This window comes from Notamacropus eugenii, chromosome 5 (genome assembly GCF_028372415.1).
Source record: "Notamacropus eugenii isolate mMacEug1 chromosome 5, mMacEug1.pri_v2, whole genome shotgun sequence".
Lineage (NCBI taxonomy): Eukaryota > Metazoa > Chordata > Mammalia > Diprotodontia > Macropodidae > Notamacropus > Notamacropus eugenii.
Genome location: NC_092876.1, coordinates 35,127,836 through 35,145,568, shown reverse-complemented (window position 1 = coordinate 35,145,568; position 17,733 = coordinate 35,127,836). Strand labels below are relative to the sequence as shown.

Below are 17,733 nucleotides of genomic sequence, written 5' to 3'. Positions count from 1 at the left end.
CCCAAGCCAATAGCATATTTTTCAGATAACTTCTGGCCTGCTAAGTTACCTAATAAATGATTAATTCGAAAACAGGTTAGGTTTGGGAATTTGAAACAATCTTGCTTTTTTAAAAGAATTTCAGCAGCCAAAGTTGCAGGTAACAGGACCATCTAGCTTTCAAAGCTCAGGTCCATGCTCACAGCCACACTTGACATGAGAAAAAGCTTATTTTTTTAGTTTGTATGACCTTTTCTATCTAGTGCAATAGCTACAGTCATCCTTCACTTAATTTCATAATAGAATGATGGCACACAGGTATTCTACGTGGGGAATGAGAGATAGTTTGTGAAATGCAACACAGATCTAGCTATTGAGACCCCAAAATAAATCCAACTCTTACATAGGAGCTGCTCCAAAGATTTCATATTCTTGCTCAAGAACCAACCAGCTTATTTTGCTCGCTGTGTAGATAAATGAATTTCATTTGTTAACCTATTAAAGTTGTTGAGTGCTTTCTATTCAAAACACCTAGAATCAAGCCTCATTTATATTGCAATGGCTAGCCTTTGAAAATTCATGCTTTAGTTTTTTAAAAATCAATGAAGAGACCCTAAGTACAGTAATTTTACTAGACTTGACGGATGGTCCTCAATAATTTGTAATCTCTATAGACAAATATATTTAAAGCATGAATAATTTAAGAGTGGGAGTGTGTGTATTTTCTGCATGACTTAGTGATAGGAGCCCTGGATTTCTTGTCAGAATCAATTCAGACTTTGCTGACCTCTTTGCCCATAGGCAGTTAACCAAGGTCTCTAGCCTTCAGGTTTCCTTTTGAGGAAATGAGGGATTGAATTAGATACTCTATTTTAGAGAGCTTCCTTCTGTTTTTAAATCTTATGGTCTTATTTTAGGTAGGTTCTGGGCCATACCCTTGGCAATACTTTAACTTGTATACTAGCTGCTGAGTTATGTAGAGATTTAAGGGTTTTGTTTTTTTTTAATCAAGTAAACTGCAAGGAAGTAATGGTGTTGAATCCTTGTATCAGATTAAAAGATTATATCTCTTCTCATTTGACACTAGAGAGATTAGAGAGGACTATTTCCTTTAAAATTGATACTGCTTTCTGTCTTTGCACAGAAACTTAAGAGATATTCAGAAGTCCTTTCAGAATTGAACTTTTGGTATGAAAATCTTCAGTACTGTGCCTATATACATGTGTATTGCAGTATAGCCCCAGTACTGCATTTAACTTAATCTTTAGCTGTTGTGACTCACAAATTATTACCTATTATTATTGTGAACCTAAAATTTTTTTGAATTCACATATTTCACTAGAATAAGTTCTGGCTTCTGTGTAGTGATTAATATCAAAACTGGATGTCAAAAGCCACAGGTACTGAGGATGTATTTGGTTTTGTTCCCTGATCACAGGTTGTACTTTCACCCCTCACCAGTAGGCTCCCAAATGTGTCACAAGGATGAACAGGTGAGGGCATGAATGATTAACATGAATACAATTTAACTCTTGGGAAAACAGGAGCCACTGCTGCTTCAGTATCATAGTGTAGGAGATGCCCTTTAAAGGTTGTATTGTACAGCCCCTGCTGCTAAGCAGACTCCCCTGGCATGGTGATCTCTACTGTTGTCTTTATTATTATTATCACAAACTTGGAAAATGAAAGTTATTTATGCAGCACTTTAAGGTTTACAGAGCACTTTCTAAATTTTAAATGTATGTAATGCTTTAAGACTTGAAGCATACATTAGGAATACTTATTTGGGCCTTGCAGCCAGCCTGGAAGGTAGGTAGCCCTATACCCATTTTATAGAAGAGGAAACTAAAATGAAGCCAGCTTAAATGATACACAGGGTCACAGCTGTCTTCCTGACTCCAGGTGCAGTGGTCTGTCCTCTGAGCCCTTTTTTGTTTGTTTTGGCCAGTTTGGGTTCTTATTAGTTGCTTCTTGATCTAATACTATTTAGCTGTTCTGGAAGTAGTTTGGGGATTGTGTTTGCACTCCCTTTTCATAGTTGATTTGTACTTCAGAGCAGCTGTTGGACCTGTGGTGATAGTACATTTTCTTAAGCTCAGATCTAGAACTGAGAGTAAGTATACTGTCCACTCACTTTACAAATTAAAAAACCCCAAGCCAGCAGACATTGAATGACTTGGGCAACATGACTTTTGGGACATGGATTTGGACCTGGATCCTCTGGCTCCAGAGGGATTTTTTCCTGTCCTTCTTCCCCTGCATTCTTTCCTTGGGCTTCTGTGGTGCCAGGTAGCACCTGAGGTTTCCGAGGCATTAGCAATCACTGTTTCTAAGGGTTGGCCTGGTGGTTTAGGATAAGCAGTCTGAGCAACCTGAAAAACAGCAAGCATATTTTAAAGTAAATATGAGTTGGGAGTCATGGTGGCTCTTAGGAGCTGGAAGATTCTGTTCTGCTCTAATAAAACCAAATTTACTGAGGACATACATGATCATGGAGGATTTCTTAAGTCAACATGGGGTCACTGCCTATAGCAGTTACATTAGAGCAATTATGGTGAATTTTGATTGACTTTGTGTAAGATCTGTGCTACTCTTAATGTTGAATGAATTAACTGACATGAATGAGGTAGCCCAATTTTGTGCCACTATTTGATCTCTTACAGAATTCTAAGGAATTATATTTTTGGAAGCCTGGGCAATTTTTTAAAAACATACATCAACTAAAAAATCCTCTGTTTACAAATTATTTCCCACTTCTCATTCTTTTTTAGATTAGGTAGTAGTAAAAACAGCTGACCTTTTGGAGGGGAATATCTCCTATCACCTTCCAGGGAATTTTCTTTCTTCTACTCTTTTGCAGCATTCCCTTATTTTTCCCTATGGCCGGTGTGGTACACTGCTGAGCCAGTATAATGTGTAAGGATGGTCTTGTAATAAATCATTTGGTAGCCTAAAGACATGTAATTGCTGATCAAATTAATTTCATCAAGGAAAGCAAATCTTAATATTGTGCTGTATTATCTTGAATACCTTAAGCCTCCCAGGGAGTTTGAAAGATCAACTCTGAATATATGTGACATTTTGTGTCTATTTTATTAAAATACCCAGTCACTTTCTTTCTGACATAAGGCAGTTTAGTTTATAGGGCTCTCTTAAAGAATCCCCATGGAGTGAATAGAATTCCAATCCTTGATTATCTGAAGTTGTGAATCCTCAACAAAGAAAAGGGGAAAGGTTATGTTTGTGAATCATCAGGTGAGCATTTTCAGTTTTACCAAACCATTGAAAAAATCTTTTCTCTATGTGGTTTGAATCTCCTGGGTTTGGGGTATATATTGTTTTGTTTTTAATAAGACCATACAGTACTCAGGAAATAGTGATTTTTAAGCTTTTACAGTTGTTTTTGTAACAATTTTTCAAGTGAAAATAGATCAACCCCTGGGTTCCAGGTCCCTAGAGGGTATCTGAGTCTTTATTTCATTGAGCTCTCCTGGAATGATGTTTAAGGAGGATATCTCCCCTTCACATGTTGGTACCTGTTTCACACTACTTTAGATCAGTGACTTTCAGGCACCCAAGTACACCTTACTATTGATTCACTTTGACCCTGTCTCATTTTAAAGGACAGTGGGAATGCTTCAGTTAAACCCAGGGCACCATCAGAGTATAGAACAATTTGATGCTTTGAAGAAATGCTATCTTATCATTTAGACTGCAGGGGTGGGAAACCTGCAGCCTCAAGGCCACATGTGGCCCTGTAGGTCCTTGGGGTGCAGCCTTTCGACCTGAGTCCAAGTTTTATAACAATCCTTTTATTAAGGGGATTTGTTCTGCGGACTTTGGAATCAGTCAAAGGGCCACTTGTGGCCTTGAAGCTGCAGGTTCCCCACCTCTGATGAGACTTCTAAAATGAGTTTTTGTTAGTTTGGTGACCTTTTATGTTTTTATTAAACAGTATTAATAGTTCTTAACCAGTTACCACTATAACCATAGGTAGGCCCCAGGAAAATAAAGTAGGAATCACATAAAATTTCCAAATTTCATATGAAATAAACTCAATGTAGTCTGGTCATTGTACTGAGGAAGAGGAGGAAGACTTAAGATACCAGGACCTTTCTATAAGCATATATGATCTTTTGGACCTGTGCCACAATAGCCAGTTGATGGCCAGCCCTTATAGCTTTAGACTGGCTTAACCATCAGTGTTACCTTGTATTGATAATAACACTATTTTAAGATTCTTCCCTATGGGAAATTTAGTAATACATTTTTTTTTAAACTTGATAATACACATTAAGGAAACCTTGTAGAGTGGAGGAATGTGTTTGGGAAAAGATTAGACAGACTAAGCCAAGTTTCAGGTAAGGTGAGTGATACCAAGCCAATTTAACCCTCCCTCCACACTCTTGGAGGCTTCCTGTGTTAATATCTGAGATATCAAATGGAGGAAACTCCTGGAGCCTCAACTGGGCAGTGTGGGTAATTCCTGGGTACTCTTTGCTGAGCAGCACAGTATACTATGTTAGAGCTGTTTTCCTGGCAGGGTTGAGTGATTCTCTCTGCATGTTGGGTGAACGCTTGCATTTTCCAAGTTTCACAGGACTTTTGTACATGTATCAACTGGGAAGTGTTCTTATAAAACACTTGACCAATAAAAAAGACCACTGGTAACTCTGTGTAGGTTAATCTCTTATCCCCCACTTCTGGAAGCTCTGTACTTTGCTCATCCTTTAGTCACCATTTGGTACCTGTCTCATTTACGTACCTAACACAATCTCTACTTACTTTTACCTCAAGACTATTTGACATTCTAGGTTCCACTCTTCATTATTTCTTCAGTTGCCTTTGCTTTGTCTAATTTCAACTGATGACGTTTTCTGCATTATTAGGAGTCATGAGCTGTTTATTAATCTCTTTTCTCCAACAGTTGTTTTGTAACCCAGAGTACGCAGGAAATACATTGGGCTGACTTCAGTTGGGATGGGCGCAGTGAGAGCTCAGGGCAGCTTTGTTGCTGTTCTGGGAGGAAGGATGGGGAGGTGAAAGGTGGCCCCAGCCTGAAGCATGGGCCAACAGTCCAGCGCCATCAGTGAGGCAACCCTGGGACAGAGGGGCAGGAGCTGTGTGGCATAGCCTGAGGCTTTGTGAGTATCTTTTTGAGCCTGGTCCTAGATGGGGATGGAGAGAGGGATGGCATGTGCCTTTGCTAATATTTTTTATCAGGAGAGAGGCAGAGTTTTTCTTCTTGTGTTCAAGAGTCAACACTGAGTCCACATGAGTACATTCTTTTGTGTGGCAGATGTGTCATTGGACTGACTTGCATCTCTAACTTGGAGGTGTGGAGATGACTTGACTTGCCAGATGGAAGGGTCAGCAGGCCACAAAGCACCATGAATTTTCCTTTCTGGACTCCCTGGCTTATCTGGGTTGGTACTCCAGTCCTGAGCACCTTGTTCTTTAACTCTCTCTGGGCCCAAACATCTTCATGTAGCTATAAACATCCTTGTTCAGGGCAGACTTTTTCACTGATAACCCTGTTTTACTCTGCAATAGAGTTTTGCTTTATTTCACACATAAAATAGAATCATAGCATTGATAAAATCTGTAGGTCTTTTTGTACGCTGTCTTTTAAGTCCTTTGGCTCGTTTCTGTGTCTTCTCCCTGTCCATATCTTCCTTAGCATGGATTCCTTAGATGATTTTTCTTTTAGCTTGCACAATTACCCCATGATTTTCATTCATGAGGACAGGGTCATTGTTATACCAGCACAAAGACCCTCAACCTTTGAGATTTGTTTATTCAGAATGACTTCACTGGCCTCTGCAATGTTCCCCAAATCCCTTTGATTTTTTTGAAAATTCTCTATTCTTTGCCAGTCTTTAAAGTACCAAGATGAGTGACTGCTACTTGTCAAGACTATTTTCTTTTTGGGAGGGGCTCTTTTCATCCCTGTCTCTGTGGACTGACCTAAATTCACTCAAGTGACAGTCTCTGGGGATGAGCTTGAGGTACCAGTTTTTGGCAGGGAAAATGCGTTTTGTATCCAACTGAAACTTGGGAATCAAAGCAAGATAGTTAATCAAAAGCACATCACCATCACTTTGAGACTGTGATTTTTTGTGGAGGTTGTTTGCCACAAATGATCAGTTCTTTAGTTTTCTTTCTCTCCAGAAAGTGCCCCTTAGAGTAGTTATGCCTAAGAGTTGTACTATCACTTTTGGGAAAGTCATGTCAAAGGTTTTAGCAATTTTAAAAGCACCCTGAAGGCCTCAAAAACTGCCCTTTGTGTGGGTACCACCTAGGGTCAACATTGAATAACTGGTGTAAGGTGAAGACCTGTACATACATTTGGAGGCAGAAGTCTTGTGTTAAAAATCTTTCTTCCATTGCTTACTATTTGAATAACTTCAAGCAAATCACTTGATTTCTTTAACCTCACTTTCCTCATAAGTGAATTTAGCAGATTGGACTAGAACCCCTTAGGGGTCCCTTCCCAGCAACAAATCTATAGTTCTTTGCTGTCCAATCAGAAGTAAATGTTCTTTTAATCAAGTATTTACATAGATACATTTAATGAACATTCAGCATCCACTGTGCAGAAATTATCATATACCAAGCCCTGTTCTTAGAGTCTTAGCTAATTTACAACCCATAGTCTCATGCTTATGGCCCAGTTTAGGGGGGTTAAAGTTACAAAGGACTTGGTGATATAACAGGTGAAAGTTAGCTGGAGGGACTGGATCTGGAGAACGAGGTATATGAAAGAAGGAGATGGCAGCCTTTGGATTGGGCTTCCAAGGCTGCTTAGGGATTCTGGCCAAGGGGGTGGAAGAAAGGCATTCCTCAGCAAAGATGGAAGGGGGATGACACTTCACTTTGGGGTGGCATTGGTGTAGGGGATTGGGGCAGGGAAGCCTCCAGAGATTTGTAATACCATGGAAAGCACTGAGTGCCAAGCAGAGCAATTGGGATTTTGCTTGGCAGCAGAAAGCCACTAAAAATTTTTAAGCAGAGGAATGATGGCCAAATCGATGTGTAGTGAATCTTATTATTTTTTTCCCACATGACTGGGTTAGATTATTGCAGACTATTGAACAAAAATCTCCTTTTTACTACAGCTGCACAGATTAAGAAGCAGAGCATGCCCCAAAATGAGCAGTTTGGGATTGTAGGAAAAGGGGCCAGGAAAGAGTGGGCGCCATCTCTTTTCACATACTTTTGCTAAAGAACACAAGATGCTTATTGTGTAAAAACCCTTGAGACACACAAGCCAGGAGTGGCTAAAGGGGATGACATTTTGCTAGCAAAAAGATGTTTTTATGTACACAGTGACCGTTGTAGCCCCAGACAGTATGGTGTCTGATGTTTATCATCCTCCATAGGAACTGCTCTCTTACAGGTCAGATTTCAGGGCCTTTATTACCACAGGTCTTCTGTGACTATTCCGCTTTAAAAGTAATTATTGGCTAGTAATTAGTTTTGGGATTTTTTTTTCCAGTAGCCATTTTTTGATATTTGTGCAACTTCTGTCTTAAACTCTAGTGATCAAATTTTTTTAAAAAGAGTGAACTAAAGCTTAATAATTTATACTGACTGATGGCTAGCAGATGTATCTCATAAGGGCTAAAGCCTCAAAATATGGTAACCAGGCTTCTGTTCAACCATGGAATACAGTTCTTTTTGGGGTCTGAACCCTCAGGTATATGGTGAGAGGTAGCCTCAGTTTACCATTCTTCCTAAGTGATAGAAACCATTCCAGAATTTTCAGTCATTCTGTGCCTAATCACAGGAACCCACAGTGGAAACAGAGTAGGCTTATCCCCTTCAACTGTATTCTGAGGCTGGGGATGGTCCCTTGTGTTCTGTTTCAATGACTGGCCACTTGCCTTCTGTTCTGAATTGGGGCAACATGATGCGGTCACATGTTTCAAGTATTAGATTTCCTTTGTGTTTTAGCACTGAAGTCTCATCCCAGGGGTTTGGGATGGAGCTAATCAGGATAAATACAAGTGACCTGTAGTTGCATCACCTGTTCTGTGGGCTACGCTGTTTGGTAAAAAAAATAGCATGTGATTTCCTGGGAAGGCCAGAGGCTTTCGTTGGGGACATTGTTTCCTTCTCATAACCAGCCAAGGATAACAAGGCCTCTTGCATAGGGGTTAAGTTGGTTCCTTTCTAGTTAATTGCATCCTGGTAGCTGGCCTTCAGCTAAAATCTCCATGAGGAATAGTTCATTAGGAAGGCCGTGACAGTGAGCAACAGAAAAAATAACTGAGGAACCAGGGAAGAGGCTGAAGCTGCTTTGTCCAGATGCCCCTGCTGTGTGGTTCTCAAACGTCTTTTCATATTCTGTCCTCCCAGGAGAGCTGACCTTCCTCTGCCCCATTTCTTCCTCCTTGCCTCTATTTCCTAATTTGCTACTAAACAAATTTAATTCATTTGACTTTAACTGTTGATTTCTCAGATAATCTAGTTTATTTTTAACTCCTGAGTGAGAATTTGCATTTTTCATTCTGAGGATTATACATGGTCAGATCTTGTTAATGAGCTGTGATTGTCCAGCCCTAGGTTAGACCAATCCAAATTGGAGACAGGCTCTTAGTCTAGGCTAGTGTACGGTTGTACGGTTGAGGTGCTTGGAGTTCATCAGTAAATCTCACGGCAGGCAAGTACAGGGATAAACAGCCAGGTGCACATTCAGTGACAAAATAAAAAGAAATATAGACCGGAGAAGCCAATGCTTCTCTCTTTCTGTCCTCCCATTCACATTGCGTCCTAGACACCTCACCTGGCCAGGATCCATCCCTTCTCATGTGTCTGTTTTTTTCCCCTTGTCTTGTTATGCCCATGTCTCACACCAACAAAATACTTTGCTCCTGTGGAACCTAGGAACTGTACAACATGACAACCCATTTGTATTCCTCTGACCAGAATAAAATAATTCACTCCCTTTTGGTGCAATAGTGAATTCGGTAACACTTCAATCAAGTCCACTTTTCTTTAGGTAGATGGTTATAAAAATTTTGGTTTTTTAAAAAGTGATTGACTAAAGACTCATGATATGATGCTATGTGATTCCTCCATTCTGTTGGACTTTGATCCTTGAAGGAGGTGTCTGCTTTTTTTTCTGATATCACTCAGGATGGGTCCAATTTAGGTTTCATGGGCTTAAAATGTTTTCCAGATTAGGGATGTCCTCTTCCTTTTTGCTCCTTTTTTTTCTGGACCTTTGACACTGTAAATTTATGTTGGTGAAAGCAAGAAGGTTCTCAGACCCCTAGTGGTGCTGTGAAGATTTTAGAACTCCAGGGTAGGCCTTTAGAACCCTACCCAGATACTGGTACTGGATGGTTTGCCCTGGAGGCTCGACTTTTGTGGGTTTTTTTTTTAACCTTGGTATATTCTGCAGTTCCTTGCCCCAAGGGTCTTTTTTGTTGCATGCTGCTCTGTTATTCTTGGTATCATTGAATAAAATGTTTTTGAATAACTGAAAACTGTACTTGAATTTTAATTTGGCTCCTTGTGACATGCCCAAACCTTTTAGGGCTGTAAAATTCAGTTATTTTGCTATCAAATTTCCAGAAAGGAAGGTATGTAGAGGTGTCTGTCTCCTGATTTCAAAATTTTTAAAAACCATGGTAAGACACTTGAGTGTCCTTGCATTACTTTGCCTTTAAAAAAAAAAATCATTGTCTTTTCAACTTAACAACTTTGTGAGGTTCCAGATTGTTATTCCTGTTTTACTGATAAGGAAGCTAGGGTTGAGTAAAATTTAGTGACTTCTCTCTAGTCACACTGCCAGCCAATGTTAGAGTCAAGATTTATTAGAACTTTAGTAGTTTGGTCTCTGAGTCTGTCTTCTGTAGGATCTGGGAGGAGGTTCCCTCTCCTTTCCTTGGAAGTCTTCCTTGAAATTTTTTATTTATCACACTGCTATACAAAACGACATCCATGCTAATATAACCACCCCAGTCCCCACCTTTCTTTGAAGCTGGCCTTAAACTTAGGGTTTGTCTGAATCTTGGTATTCAGAAGATGTATTTTAGGCTACTGAAAATGTGAGCTCTGAATTGAAATTGAAAGCTTTCTGCCCTGTGCCTAACTTGTATTTCTGTACCATCCTTTTATGTACCTCATCACCGAAGCAGAAGTTCCATTGCAAATTAAGCTTACCTTTTAATAAAAAGAAAATTTATTTTTATATTGCCAAATTTTCCTAATATTCCTTCTCTTCCTTCACATCCTATATTTTTATTGGGTCCCTTTGTGGTTCGAAATGGGAGAGAGACAGACTGAAATGTTAATTTTCTGTGTCTCTAGAAATCCAATTGGTGAGTTTTAAATTCAATTTAAATTGGTGTGTTGGGGGAGGGGGAAGGGTTGTATGTGGAGTTGGTGGGGTGGATTAGGAGGGCATATTCTTAATGGCCATTAGGCTCCTAACTCTTTTAGGACTCTGGTGCTCCTGACCTACTTAAAAAACCAAAATGCCTTTAGTGCTTGCTCAGAAGGTAGTCCTAAGAACCCATTAATCTTTGTGTCCATATTATGGACACAAACTAACTGGGCCTCCTCTTTGAATTATAAAACCACAAATTTTCTTTCTTAATTACATGATTCACCAATTTTTTTTTTAATTGACTTTTCTTAGAACTTAAAAATATCTGTCACTGCATATTATTTCCAAACTATTGGGAATCTAATGAGGGAGAAATGATACTAGAAGAGATATCGAAAGGACTGATTTATTCCAGGTCTCAATTACAATGGTGTTACTCCCTAGTGGCCTCCTTTTAGGTAATTATATGCTTTGGTTAGTGGCAGTGTATACATGGGTCAGTAAAAGTCAGCCCTGGCTTAAAAGGTGCCTGTTTCAGTTGGGCAAAATATTGCTTAGACCATTGCTTTGGGTTTGATTCCTTTTTAACTGATGAATTTATTCAGTTTTAGAGCCTTGGACAGGACCGAAATGACTACTAACTCTATCCCAAAGTGTGCCACCCTGGTGGCCAGGCATGATTTAGTTTGAATTTTGCATGTGAAAGCTGATATTTTTTCCTCTTTTTCTTAGTAAGTTTATCTCCCCTTGGGAGAATAGAGTAGCATGCATTTACCTGGCCTGGCTTTAGATTTGCAGCTTGCCTCAATGTGCAGTTTCCACCTTATGTAAGAACTTTAAAAACTCTTTTTAAAATTTATAAAGGGAAAAGCAAGGTCATGAACCTATACCAGTGAGTGAAATTGGTCATCTCTAGTCCTGGTTCTATAATATTCCACATTCTTTCTAAAAGGGTGTCAAGACATCCTAAAAATATTGAACTAACTTAATAGATACTATATATCTCTGAGAAGAGGAGTGGAATAAGAAAGCTTACAAAACTGAAACCAAGAAATAATTTGTCATTGCTGCTGTTAAAGGGATTTTTGGGGGCAGGGAGGGGAGGGGGGGATGTTAAAGGTATCAGGAGGAGGTGATCTGGTGTAGCTTTGGGACCCAAACCAAATTGATTCTTCTAAGCTAGTGTCTTGTGAGGACCACAGTTCCCTTGAACCTGCTGTGTTTGAATGTCTCCTTGTAGAGCCAGGGTCTGGGTGGGAATGTGAACCAAACTGCTTTCCAGGCAAATACCTGAGGACAGAAGCAAGCATTTGCTTCAGTAGAGGGATCTGAGTCTCTTGGGTTTGGGAAACCTAGCTCCAGAGGCTGTTAAGAGACAGCAGATTTAACTGTTTGGCTGGGAGTCAGAGATGGCTAAAGCAAAAACACCACCTTGTGACTGTCCCCTTCCCTCCCAACCAACAAAAACAAATTCCAACCTTCTCCACATACACTGTGCTGTAGAATTCAATTTCTGAGACTGATGCTATTTTGATAAAACTGAAATTTCTTCATCTGACCACGAGGGCATAAGTTTATTTCAAAAGCCAGTTTGTCCACTATCCTAGAATATGGAAATTTGATTCAATATCAGTCTGGGTTAATTTTAACAAATTAGTATAGCTTTTAATGACACCTGATATTCAGGAGGAAGGAACTGTTACTTTTCCTAAACAAATACAATCTCTTTGTCAAAAGCAGAATTAATGATGAACTTGTAACTTTAAAAGGGACTTAAATAGAGGATATTAAATTCCCACTAATTCCTCATTTTCCAGAAGCTGTATTCATTGCAAAGGAAAATGGCAGAAGAGGTGAAATGTAAATTAGCTTCTCCAACCCTGGAGATGTTTCCTTATTATCATCCTGGTAATTCATGTTTATAAAGCATGTCTTAAGTGGCTTAGGTAGTCACTTCAAGGCAGATGCTTGATGAAGTTGCTTTTCTTGACTTGGACCCCCCACTCCCAGGCATTCCTAAGTTCCTTATAACTTATACTCTTAATAACTAAAGAATAAGAGCTCTTGCTTTCATAGACTTCATGAGAAGCTTCAGGAAACGGTGTGTACCTTTGGTTAAAAATTGCCCTGTGTTTTAATCTTTCATCTAGCTTCTTGATATTTTCACATTCTGTTTGCTCTCAAATTTTGTCCTTAACTGAATCCTTCACTGTACCTTGTCTCTGCTGCCTCTCCTCCCTGGGTGGCATTAACATTTTACCTTTTAAATCTTCTCTACGAATGAAATAGTTCCCTAAACATTCACTGATGCTTTTAATTTACTGATTATTTGGAATCCAGTTTTCAGGTATTCATTTCAGCAAATGTGAAATGCCTACTATGTACACTTAGGAATTGGGCCACTTTTCTCCTATGCATTCTCCTATTATGCATTGGCTCCTAAAAGTTTCAATGGAGGAAGAAAAAGCATTTAGCCAAGACAAGACGCTTCGGGTTAGAGAAACTAGGTCTGTGTACTTTCTGCAAAAGAGGTTGTGGGATCTAGGTTGTGTGCCAGGGGACGCACCCAAAGTTGCTTCAGATGGCCGTGCAGCACACACTGGCGGTAGTACTTCTGAAGTCAGATAGGAATAGTATTTCAGAAAGGCAAAATGTTGATTGATGATAGGAATTTCTAGTTTCCCTCTTGTGACAAAGCTTGTTTGGACTTTCCTCTTAGAATGTCCTGTAATAATCATTCAGAGGTGATGTCCTTTGAAACCAATATCGGTTTACTGGACTTTCCTTCCATGGGAGGATGGATGGGTTTCTTCCAATCCAGAATGGGAAAGGACAAGGCAGTGAGGCAGAGAACCACCCCTGCATTCTGAGGAATGTTTCCTGGGTGAGCCAAAGAATTCTTCATACTCATAATGATTCACCGATGTCTCATGCTTGGTTTTCAGAATGTTTTCCTCATAACAACCTTTTTAGATATATGGCCATCATTACCCCCATTTGAGTCTCTGAAATGTTAGCCTATTTACTTACTTACTGTGGTCACACAGCTAGTCAAGTGTCTGAAGGCAGGATGTAAACCCAGGATTCTTATTATTGCCTACATTTTTTACTCTTTCCATTAATGACCAGGCAAAGGTATGGGAGAATTTTAATTAGGAAAGAACTTTGCAGCAAGGTGACATGGCTGCTATAAGATCATGCCTGGAAGGAAGCCAGGGCCCACTGAATCCAGTCCCCTCATTTTACTGGGAAGATATTGAAGGGGAAAGGGATCCCCTCATTGTCACATAGGAAGTCAGTGCCAGACCTGGTTTTCAAACCCAGTGCTCATTCTGTTATGACCTGCTGCCTCAGGTGTGTCCACATCAGGAAGCTGGCTTTCAAACCAGTTGTTGTTTTCCTTGAAGTCATCTCAGACACCCCCAGGATTAATAGCTGGGAAGGGAAAGCATGGAAAAGTTTCCGATGAAGTGTGACTTGGGGCTCGTGGTTGGAGAGATTGTTCTTGACTGATGAGCAAAGGGGAAGGGGGAGGAAAAAGTGTTCCTTCTGAGTTCCTTAACTCCAGTCACGTAGGTATACACAGAATGGTATTTTGCACATGCTGGACAGAAATAAGAGAATCAAGCCCCGGCCAGAAAGATTCCAGAACTGTAAAGATTTGTTTGATCTCATCCTCACCTGTGAAGAGAGAGTCTATGACCAGGTAGTAGAAGGTAAGAATATTGATTAACTTTTGCTTCACAAATCATTTATTTGATATGTTCTTGGTTAGAAGAACTAGTAGAACCCAAGGAAGAAGAATATTCAACAATCCCAGCAGAAAGGAAAAAATAAAAAACATTGACCTTGTTGGTTCCTTTGACTGTTTGAAAGACCAATATGTTTTATTTATTCTCTGCTCTACTTTCCTATTTTGTCAGTTTGCTGCATTTTCTCTGTGTTGTCACAAACCAGCTCCCAGTCATAGCAAGGAGAGATGCTCTTGGTTCCAGAGAGGCGGCTTTGAGATCTCTTGTAGTTTGTCTGCCTCCATCCCAAGTTCTAAGGATGAGATTTCACCATTCCTAGTGCTAAATCCTGTAGGCCTGTTGGTGGTTGTGCTACAGGAAGAGAAAGAATGATGAAAGGTGGCCAAGTGGTTGGTAACAGAACTCCAGCCTGCATGAACCAATGATGCCAGCCAGGGCTTCTTTGACCAAATGGAATCCCCACATAACCCTCAGCTCTCATTTCAGTCAGTGGTTTTTTCCTCTTCCCAACCTAAGCCTTACTGTCCTTATTGCCAGATAGAAATGAATGTCAAAGACTGAAAGGAAAAAGTTCAGAGTGAGAAAGGAGGAGGAAGAAAAACCAAGGCCTGAATGATGGAGTGTCAGAAACTCAATGACAGTTGGAGCTGGGAGGGAAGGACCTCAGATTATCTGGACCAGGCCAGCCCATTTTATAAGTATAGAAATTTAAGTCCAGAGATTGGGAAATATTTTCTTTGATACCACTAGATCTAATTGGGAGTGTGTATTTACTTGGCACATTGAACCGAAATGCATTGTTTGGGCATTTAACAACCTTGCTTCAAATGAGCTCACTTCCTCCTAGAGAATACAAAAATGGCTAGGTCTAAATTGGGGCTGAGCACAGTCTTGACCCATCAAGAGTGTTCTTTTACGTCATCCAAAAAACTTCCAGTTCTGGTTTTTAAGGAGATGGGTCCTGTGGTATGGATAAGTGATGTGAGAATTAAATCATCTTCAGAAACTTAGTGAGTCAACAGTAAAATTTAGTATTTGAGAGATGGAACTCCTTTATCCTTGCTGTACCATGGTGTAGTGGCACCTTAGCTGCATGTGTATAGCACTGTATCTGAGAGAAGCTTGTGCTTCTGATTTTGGAGGAAGCATATGGAGTTTCCCGAGTCCCCCCCAATCCTTAGTACATCCTCAACCATTTAGGGAAAGGAGTTTTATGGGCATGGCCTGAGCCAGGAGCTGGACTCCTCCAGAAGCAGAGTTTGTCTGGTGAGAGAGGAAGCTCCCACGTGAAGCTTGGCTTAGGGGCAGGAGGACTCCCTTGTAAGGCATGAAGCCCTGGTGTGGGAGAGCCTGCAGGCCGATTTGTGCCAACAGGACACTGAGCTCCTCTTTGTCATTGGAGAATGTGCATTTTTCTAACCTTTCCTGTTTTCTAACACTTCTGTCACTGTGTTCCCAATTAGATTTAAATTCCAGAGAGCAAGAGACCTGCCAGCCGGTGCACGTGATTAATGTGGACATTCAGGACAACCACGAGGAAGCCACCCTGGGAGCCTTCCTCATTTGTGAGCTCTGTCAGTGTGTAAGTGTCCTTTGGGTGCTGCATTTCCCAGAGCCTTCTTCTCATCCACATTTCTAAGAGGTTCATTCATCTTGGGCTGGCCTGACTTGAGGACCCCCTGTGTGCACACAGCATGCTAGGTGCAGAATGGCTTTAGGACAGGACCTCCAGCAGAACAAGAGACAGTTTAGTGGACAGAGGACATTTTATACTTTAAACAGTTTCATGTGCACATTGATTTTAGAGACCTTGTAATGAGCACAAATCATAAGAATATTAAAAATAAAATCTACACTTGCATATTAATGCTTCACATATCTGCTCTCTAGGATTGTACTTGGAGTAGAGTTTGAGACCAAGTCATTAATAGGTCTTCGTGTTTTTTCCTGGAAAACCAGGAAATTGTTCCTCCCTGTACAAATGTTTGCCCAAGAAAGTTAAAAGACCAGATCAGTGTTCAGATTTAAGAATTTGTTTTTTGTAGTTGAGCTTTCATAATGAACTAACACCCAGAAGAGCAATTAGCATGTTCATTTATTTTTCATTTTTGTCCACATCTGTGATTTCACTGGCATAGGGAACTTCTAGTATGGAGAATTCCTTCACTAATTCAGATGGACAGCTTACCTGTTTCTTATAGTCTTAAGGAGTTGCTTTGGGGCCACTTGGAGTTAAGTGACTTGCCCAGGATCACACAGCTATCTGATATGTTAGAGGCTTGACTTGAAGGCAGGCCATTTCTGCATCCAGGGCCAGCCATTATGTCATGATGTCACAATTCCATGGAACCTCTCTCAGCTTCTGACTTTCTGTAAGAAATTAGTTTTCACAAGGCATCTGTAGAGACAGAAACCCATCAAGAGTAGAAACCCACTAAGGGTTTGCCTGAACTAAAGCAAGTTCCTTATCAATTCGGGAACAGTGGAAGCTTTGTCATGTTTATCTGCAGCTCTGTAAACTCTTTGGAATCGTGAAGCAGAAGAAATGATGTCTTCTGCCTGTCCTAGCCATGTCTTTTCCCCTGAACAGTTGAAGAGGCTGCTATTTTAAAAAGACCCTTTTTTCCTTTTCTACTGTGTTTCTGGATCAAGTATTTCTTGCCCACACACTTGGGTTGGATGTTAAAGCAGTGTGGGCCTCCTTACTTCTGGTCATCTCCATGGAAGCAGATTCTTAAAGGGACATTGGAGGTTTCTGATAGGGTACAGATATTTGTCTTAAAAGAGGATATCACAAGATTTTCTAGAGTGACATGAGCCAGTCTGGGCCATAGCAAGTATTCATCTTCATACTATTTATGGTACTTTGTTCCAGAGACTTAAAACTTCCCGTTGTAGTCTGTTATACAGAAGATCCTAGAAAGCAAAACTGGAGTATTGATATGTATTGAAAGTATTGAAAGGGGACAGGATGAGGAAGGAGATAGTCATTTCCTTGGTCTTTCTGCACATGTGTTAAGCCCTGTCAAGTTGACACTTTTCAGGAACCGTTGCATAATCAGTTTTTGATCAATGGAAGAGCTGGCTTAGTATCCCTCTGGCCCTGGTTGCTGCTTGTGGCCTCCAGGTTGGCCATATGCATGGCCCTCGTCGCCCTGAAGCTGGTACCCTCCTGATTTTGAATCAGGTTTTCAGTGTCTTAGCTGAATAGTGGTCAGGAAATGATGTCCATTTAATATTTGGAGACAGTAGATTACACCATTGAGCTGGTCAATTTTGCTTCTGATGGGAGGATTGTGTACCTTCCCATCAGATAGAAGTATAGCTTTCAAGGGATTTACCAGCTCCCAGAGGAGTTGTGTACCAGCACTCATAGAGTCTGTGGTCTGCTTCACATCTGTCTCCTTCCTCAGTGGAAAAGGAATCCTGAGGAGCATCCTGAGGTGCATCATTGGAATGGTTAAGACTTTCCCCCTATGCATTTAGAAGAAGGATCCAGGTGCGTAAGAAAAAACTTGGATCATTCCTTGTTGACCTCCAGTTGGGCAGCCTGAGGTGGTGTTAGTTAGTCTAGGCTGGGTCAGAGCCCATCTGTTACACTCTTGCCCAAGGGAGACTGACCAAACTCAGGTCCCAGCCCCCACATCTCCTTCTGCTTTGAGG

At 40.5% G+C, this 17,733-nt stretch overlaps 1 protein-coding gene across 1 annotated transcript in view; it reads left to right on the top strand.

The window, feature by feature from the left end:
* The window catches only part of SSU72 (SSU72 homolog, RNA polymerase II CTD phosphatase), a 44,944-nt gene that overhangs the window by 25,639 nt on the left and 1,572 nt on the right, over window positions 1-17,733 (top strand). Inside the window, exons 3-4 of the mRNA XM_072608516.1 lie at window positions 13,895-14,034; window positions 15,534-15,652. Coding sequence (XP_072464617.1) covers window positions 13,895-14,034; window positions 15,534-15,652 — 259 coding nt within the window. The remainder of the gene's footprint in view (window positions 1-13,894; window positions 14,035-15,533; window positions 15,653-17,733) is intronic.